The 22,917-nt window shown below is 37.6% G+C and overlaps 2 protein-coding genes across 2 annotated transcripts in view; one reads left to right on the top strand and one right to left on the bottom strand.

The window, feature by feature from the left end:
• The window catches only part of LOC107531619 (regulating synaptic membrane exocytosis protein 1-like), a 197,725-nt gene that overhangs the window by 137,169 nt on the left and 37,639 nt on the right, over positions 1-22,917 (bottom strand). The gene's annotated exons all lie outside the window — the stretch shown is intronic.
• On the top strand, positions 12,653-22,880 carry LOC148093070 (zinc finger protein 578-like). Its single transcript, XM_087817213.1, is given in 4 exon segments — positions 12,653-12,782; positions 22,069-22,216; positions 22,302-22,443; positions 22,734-22,880. Coding segments are annotated over 4 exon segments (567 nt in total).

Below are 22,917 nucleotides of genomic sequence, written 5' to 3'. Positions count from 1 at the left end.
AACAGCTAATGAAGAAAAAGCCATTCATTCATTCGCCCCACTGGGCAGTCTGAGTCCTTTCCTTAGAGGAAACTAAACCACAAGAAGTCTCCATAGCTTTGACCGCATTATCATAGTCCCTCACAAAATAGCTTTCCCTGAACTGCATTTTAATGTTTAACTGCCCTCAGCTTTTATGACAGGTCGATACAAGAAATAGCGGTATGAAGTTGGTTTCTGCCTTTACTGTAAAATACTGTGAGGTCACCATTTTTTACATCAGTTTGAGTTCTTTCTATAAAACTCCACATTCATTTCATAGCTTGTCTTAACATAGCACTAAGAAAAATGTCATTCCTTGTCTATTACAAATACTGGTCATGATTTCTTTTAATCAGTGTTCCAGGGAAGTTCAGAGAAAAGTTAAAGCTGATCATAAGGACTCTGTTGACATGGTAAACATGTTTATAATCTCATTTGTTCCTTGGTTATAAGTTTAAATTTCTATTTCACCAATGTTTTATGCTGAAATCTTCTTGAGAAAAGCAAGCCAAAAATCATGTAAAAAGTTAAAATGTTACAGGAAAAAATTAAAAGATGCAACTTTTCCTAAGTTTGAAAAGTTTAATATGTTTTACAGAGCATACCTTGGCATCTAGTATACATATAGTCAATAATAATCATTATGATGATAACATCTCACTAAATTTGAAATGTTATATAAAATTAAGATTTCAGAAAGACTGTTTCATGGAAACATTCTATAAAAATTAAGTGTTATCACACAAAAAGGAAGTGGTTTCACAGTGAAATAAATTAGAGAAATATTAAGTTAAACAGGTTAAATAGGGTTTTTACTGCATAAATTTTTATAATCTTCAAAATGCTAGTGCTCATTGTTCATCTCTAAAACAGAAGTATGATATGTAGCATTTTCCAAGGAATAGTATTTAGTTTGGGAAATGATAAAGTGACACTTAGTAACTGAAACATGAGAAATATGCATTCTCTGAAGGGTATAATCGATGCTTGGTAATTTAGTCCAGGTGATATCCTAGAATAGCAAATATAGCACTTAACTTCAGTATGGAATATTTTCAATTGGCCGCCTCTTAGTCTAAAAGCATTACTATGTTTCTCTGAACATAGGCAACTGCCTTACATTTTGGTCCATTGAATAAATATATCACCAAACTCCTAGAAAGTTCATCATTAAAGTAAGACAATGTAGTTATAAATATTTTTCTCCATTTTTATATATTAATTTCACAGACAGATGACACACAGAAGTTACTTAATACTTTCGTGAATAAGCTTTCTATTTAAACTCATCCAATTGGACAGACTGTGACCTAAACTAACCATTCTGTGCAAAGCCTACAGTCTTTGTTTGCTGGTTGGTTGATTTTTACACAAGTAGCAATCAATATACTTAAGTAAACTTTAAGAGAAATAACTAAAAAAGCATGGAAACCTTAGCATCCTTCTTTGTAATTCCTAAATTACATTAATTCCTAAATGTTGAACAAAGAAGCCAGGCAGAAGAGTTCTTACTGTATAATTCAATTTTTATAAAGTTCAAGAAAAGGTAAAAAGTAATCAATGGTGAAAAGAATCAGAAAGCAGTTGCCTCTGTTTGGGGGTGGAGGTAGGAGGTGGGTAAAGGGAATGTTTTATATACTGTTTTAAGATGTGGTAACAGAAGTATATACAATTGCTGACATTCATCAAACTTAACACTTCAATCAGTAAATTTTATTGTATATAAATTATATCAATAAAAAGTAAAAAACTAAATAAGAAAACTAACTGGTAGCTCAAAGAAAGAAGGCAAAAGTCATAATGTAAGGATATGTTGTATTTCATGCAAGTACAGTACAATTCAGTGTGCTTTGGAAAACAATAATTCCAATAAAATGACTATGGAAGTCACACAATTAATAAACTTTTCAAAATGAACAATTCATTCCTTTATACCTTGTCAGAATCAGAAGGATAAATATAAAAACAGTTAAAGCTAAGACATTTGTCTTTTGTAGAAATATTTTTCATAAAGATGAATTATTACATATACATAAAGAACTTCAAGTATTTCAGAAAAGGGGTTCAGAAAAAGGGCAAAACATGGTACATATGTTTAAACATATAGCAAATGCCATAAATTATATGTAGATCATCTAAAAGGTAAATTTGCCTCCAGTATTTCTCACAAATATTACTTAAGAATTATACTTGCGCCCAGCCGGGCGTGGCTCAGCAGTTGAGCATCGACCTGGGATCCAGGCGATCGGGGTTCGATTCCCGGTCAGGGCGCATGCCCAGGTTGCGGGCTCGATCAATGATTCTCTCATCATTGATGTTTCTCTCTCTCTCTCCCCCTCTCCTTTCCTCTCTCTGAAATCAATAAAGATATATTAAAAAGAATTATACTTGCATTTATGTCTTAAAAAATCTTAACATTGGTATTCTGAAGTACTTAGTCTACATTTTATATAGAACTGAAAATATATTTTATACCATATTCCTTATAACAAATGACATTTATTTTCTAAGAAATTCTGAGCATTAGTTGCAATTTCTAAGAGCAACATCTTATATAACAGATTTTTAAAATTATTTCTGTTAGAAAAATACTGAAAACTGCAAAAAAATCATTCCTATTACTTTAAAAAGTATATTAATAAGTGAAAGTTAAGCATCACTAGATTCTAAATGTCTTTAATCTCTCTGTTCTATAGCCATAAATATTTTAGGACTCTAAAGGCAATACTGTAAAAAGCACACTCTTATAACTCCAGTCTGTTTAGCTGAGGAGAAGCATGAAGAAAGTCTCAGAGCCGTAATTCTTGAGTCCTTACTGGAGCTGCTGTAACTCAAAGGTCTCAATGGAAGAGCAGGTGCACTTTTTTCTTTGGCTTTCTTCCCCATACACTGAAAACTCAGCCTAAGTGCTTCAAGAATCCTGGAGAGTCAGCTGGTCGTCACTAAGTTAAGCTATTTCAATGTACCTTTATTCTAAGAGGTAAGTTTATTTTTATATTAAGGAAAGAAACTAATTTTGAAAAGGAAAAGAACAGTTGTAATGGGAGAGTATGAAATCATAAAAAAGTAATGAGAAATAAGTCAGAATGTTAACATGCTTTCATAGACAATTTTATATCAGTGAATCTACTTCTCTGCCTTTAAAGTTATTTTCTCCTATGGCTGATTAAATTATTTTTCAAAACGACTCACTCTCTCACTTCCACAGCATTTCTCCACTTCTTTTCTTAGGGTTTAGCTGTGCCACTTGCTCCAGCATCATTGGCAGCCAGAGTATACTTCTTGCTCCCTGATTCTGGGCTCGGGCATGTGGCTTGCTTTGGCCAATAACATGTTAGCCGATTGACAAGATGGGACAGGAAGGGGCTTGAAATGTGTGTGTGCATTGGTACATTGGGGCTTGCCCTCTTAAACTGCCATTATCATGACACAAACCCAAGACATGTGGAGAAAATCTGGGCCGTCTAGAGCTTGAAGCCAACTCCTTTTGAAGACCAATCTTCATCACCTCCACCCTTCCAACCTTAAGAAGAATCAGTAAATTCAGCCTAACACTGGCCGCAGCACCCCCACCCCCCATCCCACAGATATTTGAGAAGTAAACGCTTATGCACTGAGAGAGTTATGGCTAATTTCTCCTCTTTCCTCTAGAAAGACTGCTGGGCGCGATGGGAGATGTGGTATACAGTTTTAAAACAGACTTTTCTTCTTACTATAGCAGGTCCGCCCTCTGCCTCGCATGTTCTCACGATATCCAAGTCCCGGGCGTCTAGGTATTTCCTAGGAGGCACCTTACCTGAGGCCTCATCTCTGAGGATGGGACCCCACCTTCCCTCATCGACTACTTATACTCATTCAGTATGATTTCCCAAAGCTCTCAAAAACTTCCTGATTTCAGCTGAAATTAGTTAATTAGTAGTGAGTTATAATTACTAATTAGTAATATCACTGAGCATGATCAAAATCTCCGTGAAACAGAGCTATGTTCATTTTATTCATTTCCGTATCTCTAGTTCCTAGAAAACTGTGAGGTACATAAGAGGTGCTAAATACATTTTTGTTGAGTAATAAATGTGTTAGAAATTTTTTTCCATATAGATAAAGGCTATATATTAGTACATTCACTCAAAAAGCAGAATTACTAGAGAATTTTGCGAGACAATGGAGGGAAAACCTGTAGGATTACAAAGCTTTGCTTGGAATTTCGTAAATCATCCCACTTATGTCTGTCACCAAATCCACAGAACAGTATGTAACACTGTACACTGTCATTACGACATGTAAGTCACGGTCAGGCCTGGACACAATGGAACTGCCAGGAGGCTACCAATCTGGATTTGTCTTTAACATTCCGTCTCATTTCACCCTACAAGGCCTGGGTGGAAGAACATAATGACTATACACCCAAATACAGCTGCCCAATGTTCATGTTACTAGGGAGGGAGAACATTATCTTGGAAAGACAGTACGGCAGAGCAGCAGGGCAGAGAGCGAGAAGCACTCAGTTCTAGGCGCGGCTGGCCACTTACTGCTGGAAAATGCTAGGCAAACAACTTTGCCTCATTATTACTGAACACAGTGAGCATAATAACATATTTCTGGACCCAACCTGGGAGAGTTCTTGGCAGTAGCAAATGCAGTGCTGTGCATAAAATTTATTGAAGACACTCAAGCATTATTAAATTGTACAGTATTGTTTTTTTAAAAAGTATTCTGTTGGCACACTTGAAATATTACATTCAAAATAGAAGCCCTCCAAAATTGTTTGTTGTGTAAATATAGTTGAATAAATATTGTCATCATTACTTGTAAGGTTGTGTGGCCAGTGGCATAGTCTGAGAGCAAGGGGAAAAAACAAACTCCTGCAATAAGGAGTTAACCAAGCTGAAGCTGACATAAGACTTAGGTTAAAATAATAATAATAATAATAATGAAAAAAGTCTCCATTTACCTTGTTATCGATCCACTAAAGGGAACATGATCTAAAATAATCCATCCCAGAACAGGACAGAGAACAAGTACAAAAACAGCATCCTAATCTTCAAGTATGCTTAATTTCATTCCTCATGTCTTCCAATCTTCCCACAGTTGATGAACCAACAGTATATTTGATTTTTGTATTCTGATTTTAAGAAAGAATTTAAATGCCAAGTTTTACAGCTACTTACAGTATGATTCTTCATTTTAAATGTTATCTTATCTTAGACTTCTGCCTTCCTTTGTAAAGGCAGACCAATAAACTATGTAAACATGAAAAACAGGCATTTACAAAAGGCATGCTCCAGGCAGTCTTCCTTTTAAGTTTTCTTCCATTTTAAAAGGAAGTTTGTGTTTTATCACTTTGAATGAAAATGCATCAGACTACAGCACTTAAAAACTAGCTTTAAAGGTAGATACTGTCTTAGTAGGAAAAAATTATTTTGGAGGAAAGCTTAGATAGCAAGGTATTTTTTTTTAAATGTCTTGAAACTTGAAAAGTCACAGCTCTCAAATGCTCATACACGAGTTATGAAAGGGACTTCTAAAATTAGTCTAATAAACTTGGCACTGCAGGTTTCCTATGAGGCTGTTATTTTTAATTCACGTTTTGATTTCCTCACTATCACCAAATTCTAATGATAGGCTCGAACACACAGTCTCCATTTTTGGGAGGCTAAATATTCCATATCCAAGCTCCTGGTTTCAGTTTTCTAGAATAATTTTCTGGGTCGCAAATTCTTGACTGGTATCTGATGTTTTCCCTACCGAGAGGTCTCCGTTGTAGCTACTTCCTTAAGTGTTGTTGGCTGAGATATCTACATAAAATAAAATTCACTCATTTGAAGTGTCCACTTTCCATGCGCTTTGCCGAATGTCTAGTTTGTAAACACCCTCCCCCCAGTCAAAACACAGACCATTTCTATTAACCGAAAAAGTTCTCTTGGTAGTCAATATCCTCCCACCCCACGCCATGACAACCGCTGATGTCTTTTTTATCTCTGTAATTTGTCCTTTCTAGAATGTTAAATAAATAGAATCATCCTACATGCAGTCTTTTTTGTCTGACTTTTTCACTTAACATATTTTTGGGACTCCTTTATGTTGTTGCGTGATAAGCAATTTAGTCCTTTATAGCTAAGTGGCAGTCCAGCTAATGGATGTATCACAGCTTGTTCACCCACCCATTGCTTGATGGTCATTTTACTGTGTCCGGTTTGGGCCTTTTATGAATAAAACTGCTATGAATATTGAGGATAGGCCTCTATGAAGGTATACGTCTTGATTTCTCCTGCGTACATACCTAGAAGTGGAACTGCTGAGCTATATAGCAAATGTATGTGAATTTTATAAGAAACTGCCAAACTGTTCTCCAAACTGATTACACCATTTTACACTCCTGCCAGCAATGCGAGTTCCACTCGATCCTTAACTATTCAATGAAAAATTATGATTAACATTTTATATACTACCACATGATGACTTGATGGTTCATAACCATTTGAGTGAAGTTAGTTTAACATCTATAGAAATCATAAGTTTGCCTATCTCATTTATCCTTCCAGGATCTCTCTGAGGAGAGTAAGTTAATCTCCTTGTGTTTTAGGTAAGAACACCGAAGCTTAGAGTGGCTACTTTGCCCTCAAAACAAGTGACAAATTTGTTATGCTATCTGAGGCAGTCTAACTCTAAAGCCCACTTACAGTGTGTAGGAAGCAACTGGCGGTTGCCAACAAAGATATATTTAATGATACTTGGAAAGCAGAGTGGCTCTCTCTCACTCTTCTTTTTTTCCTGATCATCGGAGAAAGAAGAAGGCATGCAGTATAACTTAAAAGGCCTTTCCTGTTAAACCTTCTATGCCCAGACGCAGGGCTCTGGGAGGTGACATTCCCAAGGAAACTTACATCCTAATGTAGAATACTGAGACCAAAGTTGCAAGTCACATCCACGCTTCCATTCCTATTCCACATATACTCTGAATCTGCAATAAGATATTGCATTGAAAGACCAAAAGTACACCCATAAGCGCTTAGAGGGACAAATTCTCATACTACAGAAATGTCTTCAGCACAATTTGAAATGCACTTGTCTAGTCACCAGGGACAAGGCAGGTCACCAGGGACCCCATGATGGATATACCCAGGGCCCAGCTGGATGTCCCTTGCCTCTGCTTTGCAGGCCTGACTTAGCTTACGACCTTACTTTATTTATAGGTTTGATGAGTAAACTTAGATTCTTCTAATGTATAAAGACTAAAAATATAACTGTGTATGATTTGGCAAGGTCAGCAGTCTAGTATCTTTACACGTCCCCAAGGCATCCTTGCTCTGACAGCCCAGAGTCCCCAAGTCACTTCAGCCTGCAGTGTTCATTCCTATCTTCTTTAGGTCAGTGCTGCTTGGCCTTACTGCCCAACCTTCTCTCATCACCATCCATGACATTATTTTGGCTCACAAACATTCCTAGTAATAATTATGAAAATCACACTGTGCACACTTATTATGTGTCAAGCAATTTGTAAACTGGATCAAAAATATCATTTCATTTAATCTTCACAGCATCCTTGTCTCTAACTTACGTAAGGAACACCTGAGTCTTGGGAAGCTATATAGCATGCCTAAAATGACACCTACCAAATTTGGGTTCAAATCCAGATAATCTTATTCCAGAGGCTGTGTTCTCCACTGCTTCACTATACCGTGCTGAAGTGCTCCAAATCTGATCCAAGTGTCTCTTGTGGATATAAATACATGAGGGAAAGTCAGGGCTTTTTGCAAACTTGCCATGCCTCATGATTACTCTTTTCCGACTTATAATCCTTCAAATTTTTCTTCTAGACCACATTCTAGTATCACCTCTTCTTGAATCCTTCCCTAATTCATGTAGAAGTTTCATGTGTTCATGTTCTTGCAGTCCCTGACACCTGTAGTTAGCACTTCCTAAGTGGCTTTATAATAAGATGCTTTCAGACTATCCCCTTCATTAAATTATGAGATGCCTGAGAACCAAAATTTAATCTCATTTACCTCACTGTACCATTCCAAATCAACTAAGATGTGCTGCAAGACAAACAGCTCCTAAATTTTAGGGGTTTAACTAACAAACGTTTATTTGTCCCATTGATTTGGTAAGTTCATTCCAGCTAGGTGGGGGCTCTGCCCCACACTGCTCTCATTCCACTAGTATCATCATGAACCACCAGGGCAGAGAGAGGAAAAACCGAACACTGGCCCTCAGGTTATTGTACTCAGAAGTGTTACATGCCATTTCTCTTCATATTTCATTGACCAAAGCTAGTTGCATGAACATGCCTAGCCGACGAGAATGGGGAAGTATAATCCTAGCAAATGCCTAGAAAAAGGAAACCCAGAAACATGTGAACATTGAGGATCACTTCATTTGATGTTCTCCAGGCTTAGCAATACATTTGTGGTCTATTTGACAAATACTGAATAAATGAACTAAATGGATATTTATAACCTACGATATATTTAAAAAAACACAAGTTGTGACCACAAGCTGATTTCAACTGATGTCTTATGAAATTAATCCTATCAACTATGATATCATGAATACATTTATTTATCCATCTTGAATATATTCACTTATAACCCTTCAATAAGCTTTTAATGAGAAGCTACTTTATGGAGATTAATGTGTTAGATGCTATTTAGGCTAAAACTATTATAAAGCATAACACTTGTCAACTAAAAAATTTTGAGTTACTTATATAGCATATATACTATGCATATATATAACCAACAAATTTTTATATTATGTATAAGTGTGTATGCACATGAGTGTGCTGTTTAAAACATGATTACCCCTCTATTCAGTCAACAAATAACAGCTTCCACCACAGGAAATGAACAGCCCTGAGAACTAGAGGCAGGTGGGAGAATCAGACTGAGGGGCAAAGAGAGAATGGAAAGTAAGCAGAGAATGGGCACATGAGTAAGATAATTTTAGGTGATATGTACCAAGATGAAAATATTAAAACTGGGTTTTGGAGACAAGTGACTGGTGGGGGTATGGCTGTGTGCCAGGCGTCTTCTGTCCGTCCCTTGAGATCCTGTGCTTATCCCCCTGTCTACACTGGCCTGCGAGGTTCAGCTATTCCAACCGCATTCACTCCCCTCTGCAGCTAGGTTGGTTTTGCCCCTGGAAGGCACCTGCAGGAGATGGGAAGGTGGAGAGTGAACTTGGATGAGGCATTTATCTCCCCAGTGATCTCCCCAGTGACCTCCCCGTCAGAGAGCCTGCCTGCGGCCCTACAGTAAGTGCCACAGCCCCCAACATCTGTCCACTTCCACATCGCTCCCTGCCTCTGGCCTTCTCCTTACTCCTTCAGGCCTGGGGCGGCACAGCCCCTGCTGTTACTGGCTTTGCCTTACTTCACCATCTCTTGCTGCCTGTCCTAAACACAGCCTGCATCTTTGTAGTGAGTCCCTTTATTAAATTCTTTCCAAAGTATCCATTTTTTCATAACAGCTGTTATAGAACACAATTTAGGTAAAAGTCTTGACAATATATATATACTACAGTAAGATATATAAAGAAAACACAGGTGTTAGCTTTTTCCAAAAGTGATCAAATCTTCCGCAGGACCCTTTCCCTACAGGTGGCAACAAGTCACCTCTCAATAAATCACTAGAAGTCAGTGGAGGATTGCTGAGAAAGAACTTTATTTATAGTCTCAGGACTTGAATTCCAGTTCAGACTTGATAATATTTTATCTGAGTGTCTCTAGGCCAGACATCTCACATGATTTCTGTGTAGAACAAAGAGAAAAAGTCCACAGGCAATTTTAGGTATGATTTTAATGGCTATTGTAGCTAAACCTTCAGCCTGTTTTTCAGAGAAACTTCCCAGCCTTATTTCCCATGATTCTCTCCATTTGAAGCCCTTCTCATTGGTCTTATTACTCTTCTGCCTCATAAAATGATTGTGGCCTGCCTTTCTCCCCTTCCCTCTAACACCCACCTCACACCAATGCCACATTTTCTAAAACTAGACCTTCCATAACCTCTTCACACTCTTCCCTTCCCACATCAAAACTAAGCAGGGCTTCCTAATATAGTTGCGCAGGTGGGGTGCGCCCTGCCTGAAGTTCTGGTCATGGGAGAGACGGCAGATAAAGCCTGGCTTGCTCTCCGCACTCACACTGCACACCAGGTGAGAGCGGAGCCCACAGGACGAGGGGAAGGCGTGCCTCTTCTGGTCTGTCCAGGTCTCTATTTATACACCTATTTTCTACTAAACTGTTCTTTTTAAAAATATATACACAGCTCGGCTGGGCGTGGTTCAGCGGTTGACCATCAACCTGGGACCCAGGTGATAGGGGTTCGATTCCCGGTCAGGGCACATGCCCAGGCTGCGGGCTTGATCAGTGACTCTCTCATCATTGATGTTTCTATCTCTCTCTCTCCCTCTCCTTTCCTCTCTTTGAAATCAATAAAGATATATTTTTAAAAAAATAAAAATATATACACAGTACACTTAAAAGTCTTAAACAACGCAGAATCACACATACACATATAATCTATTTTAAATATTAAATTCTCATTAGGTACATTTTTTAAAATAAGACACATAGTGAATATGAAAATAAACCCTAATGCCTCTCCAAATTTGTATTCATAAGATTTTTACCAAGTAATATAAGACAGGCATCATTTATCATATGCCTTGTATTTACACAGACATGTGTTCAAGAAAATTAAGGAAAAAAAGTTAATTAAAGTGTTTTAAAGGAATTTGTTTTCTTATAACATATATTAAAACTAGTAACAAAATAATCTACTTGCATGTGTTGAGTAATATAAAATATCTTCAGTCTATTAGTTTATAACTTCCTAACATTTAATAGGCTCAAGCAATTTAGGAATTTGGATGGGCAATTTTACAATTGAGGGTTGCAACTCAGAATGGATCACAACTTTCATGTTCAAATACTTCATGAGAAAGTAACATGTCCAAACAATTTGGGAGCAAAATAACCATGGCAGCTACAAATATTGACATTTATGATAATTAACTGCTGCTTTTGAGAAGGAAAAATTGCTTATTGCATATATTATATTGTACACGCTCAACAAAGTTGAACTGCCTTAAGTAACCAGCTTGCATTATACTGCTCCACATTAAGAGCCAGTCTTTGATGTGTAGAGAATCACTGGACAGTTTGAATTACTAAAGCAGTGCTAATTTTGAGCACAGGTAAAATTTAACAAATTAAAGAGGAAAGTTTGTTCTTTTCAAATAGTGGCTGGTTCCAAATCCTTGTGAAACATTTTTTCACAGAAATTGTAAACTCGTACCCTTCCAAGAGGGCTGAGTATGTGGGCAATATATATTACACACTCACACACACACACACACACACATGTGTGTGTGTGTGTGTATGTGTATCTGAAATAATCCAGTGGCAAATGTATAAAGTTTTCCCTGCTACTAACCTTAAAATGAACACAAATTAACAATATTGTTCTTAAAGGAATCTTGTTCTGCTTGGTCACAAATATCACAGGTTTCATGTAGCTAAGTATAGCCAGAAAATATAATCAAATTCAAAATATAAAGTTAAAATTTGCAGTGAAATTCACATCTAAATAGCTCAGACTGTAAATGAAGAATATTTATGACAGAGGTAGGTAAACGTGTTTGTTTTTTAATACAGACACGTCAGCACTAATTCGGGTGTAATTGCAGTATGTGAGAACAAGTAACCTACAGTTCATCTTGACTCTGAAATACTATACGTACTTTTTGAATCAAGATTTGAACTCACCTCTAATCTTAATACACATGTATTTTCCTTTCAGTACCCATTTTCTCTTTTCAATACTTGTCTTTAAATATCTATGGTAACTTTTAATATTTACATAAATTTACATTTAATATTTGAAAGTAGTGTTCTAAATTAGTGGGAGTACGTTTAAACAAATTGTCCATGGATAATTATTAATATTCAGACATTTAGAAAAATTATAATTTATAAGCATCTAAATGTTGATTTAGTATTCTATTACTATCTTTGATTCTAAGCTATATATTTTTTGTTACTTTTGATGTCTCTTTACAAAATACCAGGTAATTTCTGATAATATAGCAAAAGATAATACATTAAAAAGAAAATCCCTCCGCAATTCTAGAACAGCTACCTGTACATCTCTGTTGTTCGATAACTATTACAATTAAATGTAGCATAAAACTATAACTATAAAATACATAACACATACAGAAATATGTTACAAAAAATAACAAAGTTTTTTACTATTTAAGTTTAAATACTTTGACATTCAAGTAAAAACTTCCAGTTGCCAGAATACATGTACAATGTATGTAACTAAGGATAATGACATCTATTAAAAATGATATGCAATCAAGCTTAGAGTAATCAATTTCAGGTGTTATTTACAATCTGCGTACGGGGTCTAGTCAAGAGAGTGTTTAGAAGTTCACTTTTAATCCTCACATTAATGAGAGAACAATAAACACATTCAGTTGCCTATATGACTCAGTGTTGAACAAAAGTGAGTTACCTGTGCTGGCCTTGCACAGAGTAGACGACGGCCATGTGCTGTGGCTACAGCTGCAACAAGGAATGTCACAACCTGCATAATAAAAGAAATGTGTCCAACCTATCACCATGGCGGTGCAGACTGTCACTTCTCTACATTCTAAAGTATTGTCCCAGAAACCATCTAAGGAAAAGAATGGAAAAGAACTTGACAAACCATTGTCTGCACAGAAATCTACCGAGGATCCATTTTTAAAAGGTAAGGTAAGGTGTCAACTGGCAGAAAGGATGGTCTTAGAGAACTGAAATCACATTTAGGAGAGTAGTGATGGGACGTTAGTGTGAATTTCCTCCTGGACCTGGGGCCCTTCTTCCAGATCCGGAAGTCTGGCCTTGCTTGAAATTGGGGCAGGAGATACTGTGGAAGCAAGAAATCAAAAAGCTGACTTCTGTGCAGCAAAAAAACCCCAAACCAAAAAAACCCAAAAAACTACAGGAAAGAATGAGGGAGCTAAAAAGAGTGATACTGTTGTAATTAACTAGTTATTATAGGCATGTTCCCTACGAAACACTGGGGGAGGGAACCACAAAGGGAAGATAGATGCATGCCCAGTAAAGTTGGGATGACATAGGGAAGATATCTGCCTGTCAGTCACACCTGGGAACAAAGGTATTGGCCAGAATGGGTGTAGCCACTGCAATCTTTAGAAGATTTGGGATACTTAATCCCTTGAACAAAGAAGTTCACTCTCTTGGTTCCTCTTGGCAGGCTTGGCTCATGACTCATGTTTGGCTCCCTGGCATTCCCCCCTGTGGCCTACTGCTATGAGGACCCCACACACAACGCTGCATTGGACCCGGCTGCAACATGGGACAAAAACTCTGGAGAGTGGCCCTGGTTCTAGCTCTACTGAAACCCAGGCTACATTTCTCCTATGACTGGACTAAGAAAAATGGGAATTTGGAAACCTAAAGGTGTAATTCCACGCAAATAAAGCTTTCTAGTATATCTCATTCTCCTGTGGGGGCCTCTGGAAATGCTTATTCCAGTGGTACCCCAAGAACCGTACCCCCAGTAGCAACCAAAGGAGACTAGGCACACTTCCCTTCAATATCAAGAGGACTTAACAACAAACAAACAACAACAAAGAAACAAACCAGCAAATCAAATCCTCCTACCTTGTAAAACAAAAATAATAAATTTGTAATCATTCTTTGTTCCCAACCTGAGAATGTCAACTTAAATCTGGAAATTTGTGGCTTCTAACTTATAGAAAGACTACAATCTTCCTTTACTGTGAGCCATTGGACCTGTGATACTGTGGCTCATAATAAGAAATCTATATCTGGTCTCTGACCCCTTTCTGGCACAGAGCTCCTAAAACCTGGGAATTTCTTATATTAAGAGAAAGAAAAAGTATCCATTGTTATGTTAATACGGTAACTTTTACAATGCACCAGGAATGGGAACTATGGCCAGGAGATCCTGATATACCAGGAAAAATGTGAACAAGTACCCAGCTGTGACCCCGGGCTGTAGGAACTGGCTGGACTTCATATATTACAGATATGAGCTCTCCTTGAAGTAATGCTTCATTATGAGCATCAAAAAATCACAAAATAAAGTATGAAATATTGAAAAGTTACCTATGGTTGTTTATGCTGGAAATCTACTGGTAAACACCTCTAGTTCACATCCCAGAAAGAAAATACTGAGAAATCCCAGTGACAGTATTCTTTGGGCTCCAATGGAACAAATCCCAAACTTGAAGGAAAGGAAATTGTGAGGCATAGTTATAAGAAGGCTAAGTATGAGTGGAAGAATCCTGCTTGTATAAATTAACCAGCTGCCTACCTAGGCCACCTAAAGCAAAATTAATCAACAAGAAGGGCAATCAAATGCCCACACAAAGCAGGATATTTAGCTCAGTTCTTCCCTTTGAAAACAGTAGGCTGGAACAATGAGCAGAATTATCCTGACAAGAAAGTAGAGCTTCCTCTATGGAACCTGCCCTAGATTTTGTAGTTGGCATTAAACTCATGAACAGCTGAATTTAGAGAATTTTCTGGTACATGAGAAAAGTTCTGGAATGGGGTCTTTGATTTTGGGAAATAAAATGCCTCCCAGGAGCTGTTTTTCTATCCAGTGTTTTGTTCATTTCACCAGACTGACTTTAAATAGGAAGCCCTCCCAGAGCCCACCTTTGATGAAGAACTTAGAAGTTACTCCCTAACCCCTTTTCCAGTTCCCTTACCCCCCACCTGAGCAGCAGTGTGGTCCTACAGCATTCTGCCCCCAGTTCCAACATGTGGGAGGGTTTTCCACACACATCCAAGCAATGCTCCCACACCAATTGCGTATTCCACAAACAATTCTAAAGCTACCTACCCAGAGATAGCCTCAGATCCCACGGACTAAGGGCTAAGTTTTACAAGACTCCCACCCTAACAGACGGCCAATCCCAAGTCTAAGTTTTCACCTGGGCTTTTGACCAACCTGCTATAGATCGTAAGTTCCAATTACCTCTCCTCGGGTTCCATTAATTTGCTAGAGGGGCTCGTGGAACTCAGAGAAATGTGTTACTTACTAGAGCACTGGTTTATTATGAAAGGATTTAACTCAGGAACAACCAGATGGAAGATGCATAGATCAAGGTGTGGGAAAGGGAGTGGAGCTTCCATTCCCTCTCCAGTCATCACTTGGCCCTCATTTCCCTGTTTTCACCAACCTGGAAGCTCTCAGAACACTGTCCTTTTCAGTTTTTATGAAGGTTTCATTAAAAGGCGTGATTAATTAAGTCAATCATGACCACTGGGGGTTGATTCCACTTCTAGCCCTTCTCCCCTCCCCAGAGGTCAGGGGGGTAGGTCAGAAAGTTCCACTTTACCTTGTGATTCCTTGATGCTCACAATGAAGGATTACTTCAAGGAGAGCTCATATCTGTATATTTAAGAGGAAAGGGCAGAAATCACGAGAAGGAGATTTCAACATTGTGTTCACAGAATCTACTTTAAACTTTGAAAATCACGGTTTTGACAAAAGAAAGTCCAGCCAGTTCCTGCAGCCCTGGGTCACAACCTATACTTGTTCACATTTTAAGGGTGTAATGGGTGGATTTCAGTCTGAGAGGATGGCTGTAGCAATCAATTGGGAGACAGGCAAAAACAAATGGGCCAGAATGATAACCTGTAGGCTGTCAATTGGCTCCTCTTGCTCCCCAGCAAGGGCAAGCATTTTTCTCTTATAGTTCACTCACCTACCATGTATGTTTCGACTAAAACGCATTTCAGGGACATAACCCTATGCTGTGTAAAACAAATTTTTTCCAGAGGTGTGATTGACTATACATTTTTCTTGTGTGTTTTTTTATCAAAATGATGACAGCATATATGGGAAAATATATGGTATCAGAATAACCCACAGCCTCTAAATCAGGTAAGATTGTGTCCCAACACATTTTTAATTGGTACATAAATTACCTTTCCTGGTACAGAGTAAGACGTGGAGTTGGTAGAGAGGAAAGCCATTTGGACTTAATAAAATACTCATCCCTTGCCTCTGTTTGAAGACTTTTCAGTATAACACCAAATTATTTATCTGAAATTTGAGGAGAAAAGGCTAATTCTTTAGGTTATTCTCTGGTCTCACCCAGAACAGCAAGCAAACCTCCCAGGAAACCAACACATCTGGCCATCTTCTGCTTTTTCTCTGTATATCCCTTTCTCTCTTCTTCCCGCCCCACTCTAACATCACTAACTTTATTCTGACTTTTAATTCAATATGCTTACTTTACCATTGGTCTCAGTGTTAACAATAATTTTAAAGAGATCTACCTCACCCATTTTGTTTAGCACAAACAAGCATGTGCACACACACATTAATTCTGGAAGGGAAAGTGGTCTTACTACAAATAAATTCAGGCCCATTGTGGATAAGCATAATATTGGCAGAGGCTTTCTCATTCCAATAATCAGGCAGGTGTGCTAGTAAAACAACACTATGTTTGGGATGTTTAATATTAAATAGCAGGAATCCGATGCCATTTGACAGCTCTCCCTCGGACTCAGAATCCAGGATCAAAGTCTGTATTAATTTTTTTCTCTCTTCAATTAGTAGCACTGATATAATCCAACTAACATCAACTTCCTCTCCTCCCCACAATGATTAATCTATAAATCCCAGCAATGCTACCAATGCCCACCAACAATTAGTGTGATTAGTGTGATACTATATTTATCTCAAAAGAAAAATATATAGCAATTAAGAGATAATTGGTAAGTGAAAAAATATTGAAGAATGTCAATATTCAGCCTAAAAACAAACATGCAACAGCACTAGAAGTTTTTCAAGTGGCAAGCAAGGCAAACAGCTAGGGACAGTGACTGAGTACAGTAGAGTATTTTTAGGTAGATAATTGTAATACTTGAAAGCTGACAAACTGTGATTCATCACAACCTATATTCAGTGTTAATAGGCTCCATTTTCATCTCTGGTTCTTATGTTCTGTGCCAATAGTTTTCAAACCACTCTGACTATAAACTTGAAACCAAAGACAACAGTTATGTATTTTAAATCATTTGCTGAAGCAAATACCACAGGTAATGCTGGGTCAGGTTGATAAGAAGTTCTTCCTAGGGAATTCTTGGAATTTAATCTTAACTGTTTGAACTAAGCATACACTGACGCTCACCCTTTTACTCCCACATCCCAGATCTTTTGCACAGAGCTGAGAGAGAGCTTAAAACGGTACTTATGGAAACTTGAGGAGGTGGGAAGAGTTCTCCAGGCACTAATTCAAGTACATTTTCACTTGCAATACACTTGAAGGGATGGATTTCCTTTTGGTGTCTAGTAAGGCCCACAAAGTGAGAGGTTTACATTGGGGTTTTGTTCTGCAGATTGTTTTTATAAAATTATTAAAAGGTATGTTAAAGTGTTCCTAAGATCTGAAGTTGTTTTCAATGGCTAGCAACTTGATGACAGCAGTTCTGGAATGACTATATTAAAAAGAATTAAGAAAAAAAACCCTCCTAGACACAGATAATAGCATGGTGATTACCAGCGAAGAAGGGAGGTGGGAGAGGTAGAAGAGGGTATATGAGGGATAAATGGTGGTGGAAGGAGACTTGACTTGGGGTAGTGAACACACAATATAATATACAGTTGGTGTATTATAGAATTGTACACCTGAAACTTATATAACTTTATTAAACCAATGTCACCCCAATAAACTCAATTAAAAAATAAAAGAAGATAAAAATGGAAATCTGATTGGAAGATATGCTTATGGACCTGTTTTGAAGCTAAATTCACATTGTGTTTTTATCCAATTTTGTTTATTTGTGATTTGAAGAAGAGCTGATAGACATTATTTGGAGGAAGTAGGGCAGCTAAAACTCCTTTACAATAAGTAAGTAACTCTTCTCCCTGCCACTGGTATTTGGTCTTAGAAATTTCAAGGAAAAGATATTTTCAATCACCATTTTTCAGTCCAAAAAGTCCATTTCAGTTTTGAATGTAATGCAGATAGTAAAACACAGAGATGCAGATCTCCACAACAAATCTGAATATTTTGTCAGATAACTGCTATTACTACACACTAAACAAACACTACAGAGCACCCACTATGTGCCAGACACTGTAGTTGGTTCTGGGATACAAAGATTAGAGCTTAGAGCAGCTCAGAGTCAAGAGGAGAGAAAAGGCAAGAAAACGTACAGGAAACAGAGTGAGATATGATTACTGCAGAGGTGAAAACAGACAGGCCTACTGGGCACATGAGGGGACACTTCATGTAGAGTGGAGTCAGAAAAGCTACACAGTGGAGAAAGCCCCAGAACTTAGTCTACCATTTTCACAAGTTTTCTGCCCTTCACAGCCCCCCCTTCTAGCCTCTGTCTCTCCACGCCCACCTTACCCCCCACTACCCCGCTCTTTGTAAGTATTCAGAGCAATGACAGCATGCCTTTGGCAGAAAGAAGTGCGTATCGTTAGAATGTAAGTTCCCTGGGCGCAGGGATTTTTGTCCATTTGGGTCATTTATTATATGCTCCAATGAGTAGGGCAGTGCGTGCCACATAAGTATACATGTGATAAATATTTGTAAAATTATATATATATATACATATACATGTATATATAAAGAAACCAATAAATAATCTTTCTGTTCCATTCCTCTGCCTTTTTTTTTTTTAATCCTTCCCCAAGGATATTGGGTATTTTTTCCGTTGCTTTTTCAGAGAGAGAAACATCTGTGTGAGAGAGACACATCGCCTGGATGACTCGTGCACTCTAAGCCTGAAACCGAGGTATGTGCCCTTCGCCAGAACTGAACCTGGGACCCTTCAGTCCACAGGTCGACACTCTAACCTCTGAGCAGCCGGCTAGGGCCCTCTATCTTTTTACATAATTTTATTCAAATATTTAACTTCTATCAAGTTTATTCCCCCAAATTAACATACTTGACAATCACACTCTATAAAATTTTATTCTAGGGATCTTTCCATCTATCAATGATTTTTAAAAATTCAAGGCACATTGTAAAACATTTATATGTCAAGATATGTATCCTAGAATGACATCGACTAATCATCGTTAATGATAGATTCATCGTTATTATTAAAAGATCACAGATTATCCAATTTGTCTGTGAATGGCTAAATATGTGGCCAATCGTTGCTTTATTTTTTTAGTGGATGTTGGTCTTGGTGTTCACACTGGGTTTTCTTTTAATCCACTCTGACTTTCCCAATCCTGACCTTTACTTTCATATAATCTAAATACACCAGGCATCTTCCGGTGTGGGCTGTGCTAACATCATTTCCATTTGTACATCTTCAGGCCAGCTTTAAAGTGGAAGAAGGGGATAATTTTTATTTTCATGATGAAAAAAGAATTCTGAATTTGCTAACAAATAGGGGGATGGATGGTGAAGGGCAAATACTTGGTTGGGCCTTATCCACTTAAAAATCAGTAAAAACATGACACGAAAGAGCAGCAGACCAGGAATCCAGAGAGCCTGGACACTTCTCATGGCTCATAGTTACCTAAGTAACTACCTGTTGGGTCATGGTTTCTCACCTATAAAACAGGGTAACGGACTGAGTAATCTGTATGGTCTTTCCACCAGCAATATAATTCTGATTCTATGAAATGTTTCATAGATCCTAAAATCTGGGAGATGATTATATCAAACATGATACAAGTTTCACTGGATTTCAGGTTTTATTATAATAATCTCATATGTCGACCATAAGTTTGTTTTTTTCTCTTAATTTACAAAATACTCTAAAATAAATTAAGAAGAAAGCTATCATATTTAAATAGTCTTGGAGTGTATCTCTAAATACGAATAAGAACTTTTGTTAATGCCATCACTTAACATTATTAAAATACTACTCTATCATCTTCTCAGTAAGCACAGAGTAATAAATAGTATTATTAGAAGTGAAAACACTAGAAAATAATGAACTACATACATTTCAATATGCTTATTTTCTTTTATTAAGACAATTACTTTTAACAAACCAGTGTTGCCCTTAAATTCTGTTTCAGGGTGGCCATTTGAAACCACAAATGCTGGATCCCTTTGTCTTGAGAAAAGACATTTGTTGTGAGGCCTATATATAATATTAATAATGATTAAAAAGTGAAACACAAGGACAACTGAAGATGTTCATAATAAACTGCAGAATAAAACTTAACTGTATAAAAGTGGTCTGGTTTTGTGGGAAAAAATGGGCATGATAAAATTATAAAAATAAGCTCACTTCACTATTACATTCCTTCTGGTGAAAAATCTGAAACTGTTCTGGAAGTATGGACACAAAAGTATAAAAAATAAATACAGAGAATAAATGATTGATTGAAAATAATTACGATTGTAAACATGACAAAAAATACTATTCTTTTTTATATATCCACATCTTTATGTACTTAGACCTTTATTCCCATACATTTTTCCTACTTTCTAAATTTACACAGCAGTGAAATCAAGCCTATCTTAATTTGCCAATACTTACCATCATCTATATAATGCCTTTATAAAAATATTATTCATAATTTCCTCAAATATGCAAACAAAACTTAACAAAGGTAAGGTGAAATAGTCTGTTCTCTCTCCGATGACTGAATTACATATTTCATGGCAAGTTTTGCAGAGACCTGGAGAACATTAGAACCATTCTTATTCTTTCCAGTGCCATGCCTGTCCCATTAATTTTCGTTTTAGTCATGAAACATAATCACTTTCATATCTTTAGTTGTCTCAATTGAACTTTTAGAATATTTTAGTATAATTTAGCTTCAAAACCAGCCTCCAGCACTGAACTGACCCTCCCAGGTTCCTTTAGATGTCATCATCATTCCACACCAAATCTTCTCTCTTCTGACAAAAATGGACTTCCATGGAAACCAGTTTCCTTTCAATTATTTCTTGCTTAAATACAAGACAAGCTTTTTGCAAAAGTCCATAGCCTTCCTGAAGAATGTATTCACTACGATGTTAAATAAAATGTCTTTTTTCTTCCTAATAATCTTCTGTTATCATTTTCTCACACTTTTCCCCATTTTTATATGCAAAATCACCTCCCCCCTGAAAAAAAAAAAAAAACATTTTTCTTATAGAAAACTCATTTGTAAGTGAAATACATTCTGATATCTCTCCAAATAAAATGCACCTTGTTCTCTATCTGGCATACAAGAGTATTAAAAAAGTGAAAACAAAAGCAATCTGCTCCCATGGCAGCTAATCTGTTCTCTGACTACCTTTTACCCCTGTTTGATGATCCAAAGTGCTCATCATTAATTCATGGAGCCACTACCGATCAAGTGCCAACTGTGTCAGCGCTACACCAGCACCTAGGCATGTAGCCCTGAACAGAAACAGCCTAGAGCCCTGTTCTCAAGAAGAATACCCTTTACCAGGGAGAGAAGTAGGAATTAAACAGTGATGAAGAAAGTAGAAAATATAAAATGCACCCCAAACAAGCGCTACGAAGAAGAGGTGCCAAGAGCAATTACAGTTGGTAATAGGACCAGCCCCGTGCACAGTAAGATGCTGCAATTTCTCTCCATACATCCACTAACCAAATTAAAACAGCAAATGGAGCCTTTCGGTCCCTTGCAAGAAAGGAAAAGATAGCATTATATGGGCATCTTTTTCACATATATTAAATTCTTGCTATCAGGCCGATTTATTGAAATTTTTCCCTTGCTTCCTCTCTGTTTCTCTCTTTCAAGACAAGCTACTCTTTCTGAGTTATTATTTTTCGCCACTGGCTGTATACTGGAATCACAGGGTGGGGTTTGCAAAGCCCAGGTCCCACCCTAAAGATTTAATTGGTGCAGCACGGAAAAGATTTTAAAAATATAATGTGCAGCCAAGATTAACAGGCAGTGTTCTAAGCAGTAGTTTCAAAATTTAAGGACTTGACGAAGAAAAAAAGTATATTAGCTGGTTTATTGTATATGATTTGTTAATAAAGAATAAAGAGGGAAGGCCACACTGCCAAGGGTTGATTTCTAAAGACCCTTGTTGCCTGAGAAAGGGGATGGCTGACATTCAAAGATGTGGTCACTGAATTCTCTGAGGAGGAATGGAAATACCTGAACTCAGCTCAGGGGGCCTTATACGGCCAGAAGCTTTGGGACTTTTCTTCCTAGCACAGAATCCCTGGGCAGGAAGGCCTGGTGTAGGTCTGGGAATCCTCGTTCCTCAGGACAGACTCCATAGATATCTGTTTTCCACATGTGATCAAAACACTAAAACCATACAAGAGAACTCTGCCAAACCATGATGTCTGAAGGGTGTGAAAACCGTGAAAGCAAAGATTTTTACTTCAGGGAAATCCAGGAAAATATGCATGACTTTGCATGTCAGCAGAGTGATGATAAAAGACATGACAAAGGGCCCGGCCTGGTGTGGCTCAGCAGTTGAGTGTCGACCTAGGTTCCAGGAGATCACCGTTCGATTCCCCAGTTAGCGCACATGCCCGGGTCGTGGCCTCAAGCCCCAGTTGGGTCTGTGCAGGAGGCAGCCGATCAGTGACGACTCTCTCATCATTGATGTTTCTATCTGTTTCTCTCCCTCTCCCTCCGTCTCTCTGAAATCAATAAATATATTAAAAAAAAAAAAAAAAAAAAAGAAATGACAAAGGGATGCCTGTAACTCATGAAAATTATCTTACTGATGGACGACTACATGGTCAGAGGCATGTAGGACACAAGCCTCTTGGAAGCAGTCTTGGACTAAGCTTTCGGTCACATCTAACTGATGTGGAGATTTTTCAAACGGAAGGAAATTTTTATAAATATAGCCTAGTCAAGAAGTGTATAATAATACTTCCTCAGTTTTAACTCTTCAAAAGTGACTGCTATTGGTGAAGATAACATT

Source organism: Miniopterus natalensis, chromosome 5, assembly GCF_054644295.1.
Source record: "Miniopterus natalensis isolate mMinNat1 chromosome 5, mMinNat1.hap1, whole genome shotgun sequence".
In the NCBI taxonomy this organism is placed as follows: Eukaryota; Metazoa; Chordata; class Mammalia; order Chiroptera; family Miniopteridae; genus Miniopterus; species Miniopterus natalensis.
This window is presented reverse-complemented; position numbering and strand designations above follow the sequence as displayed.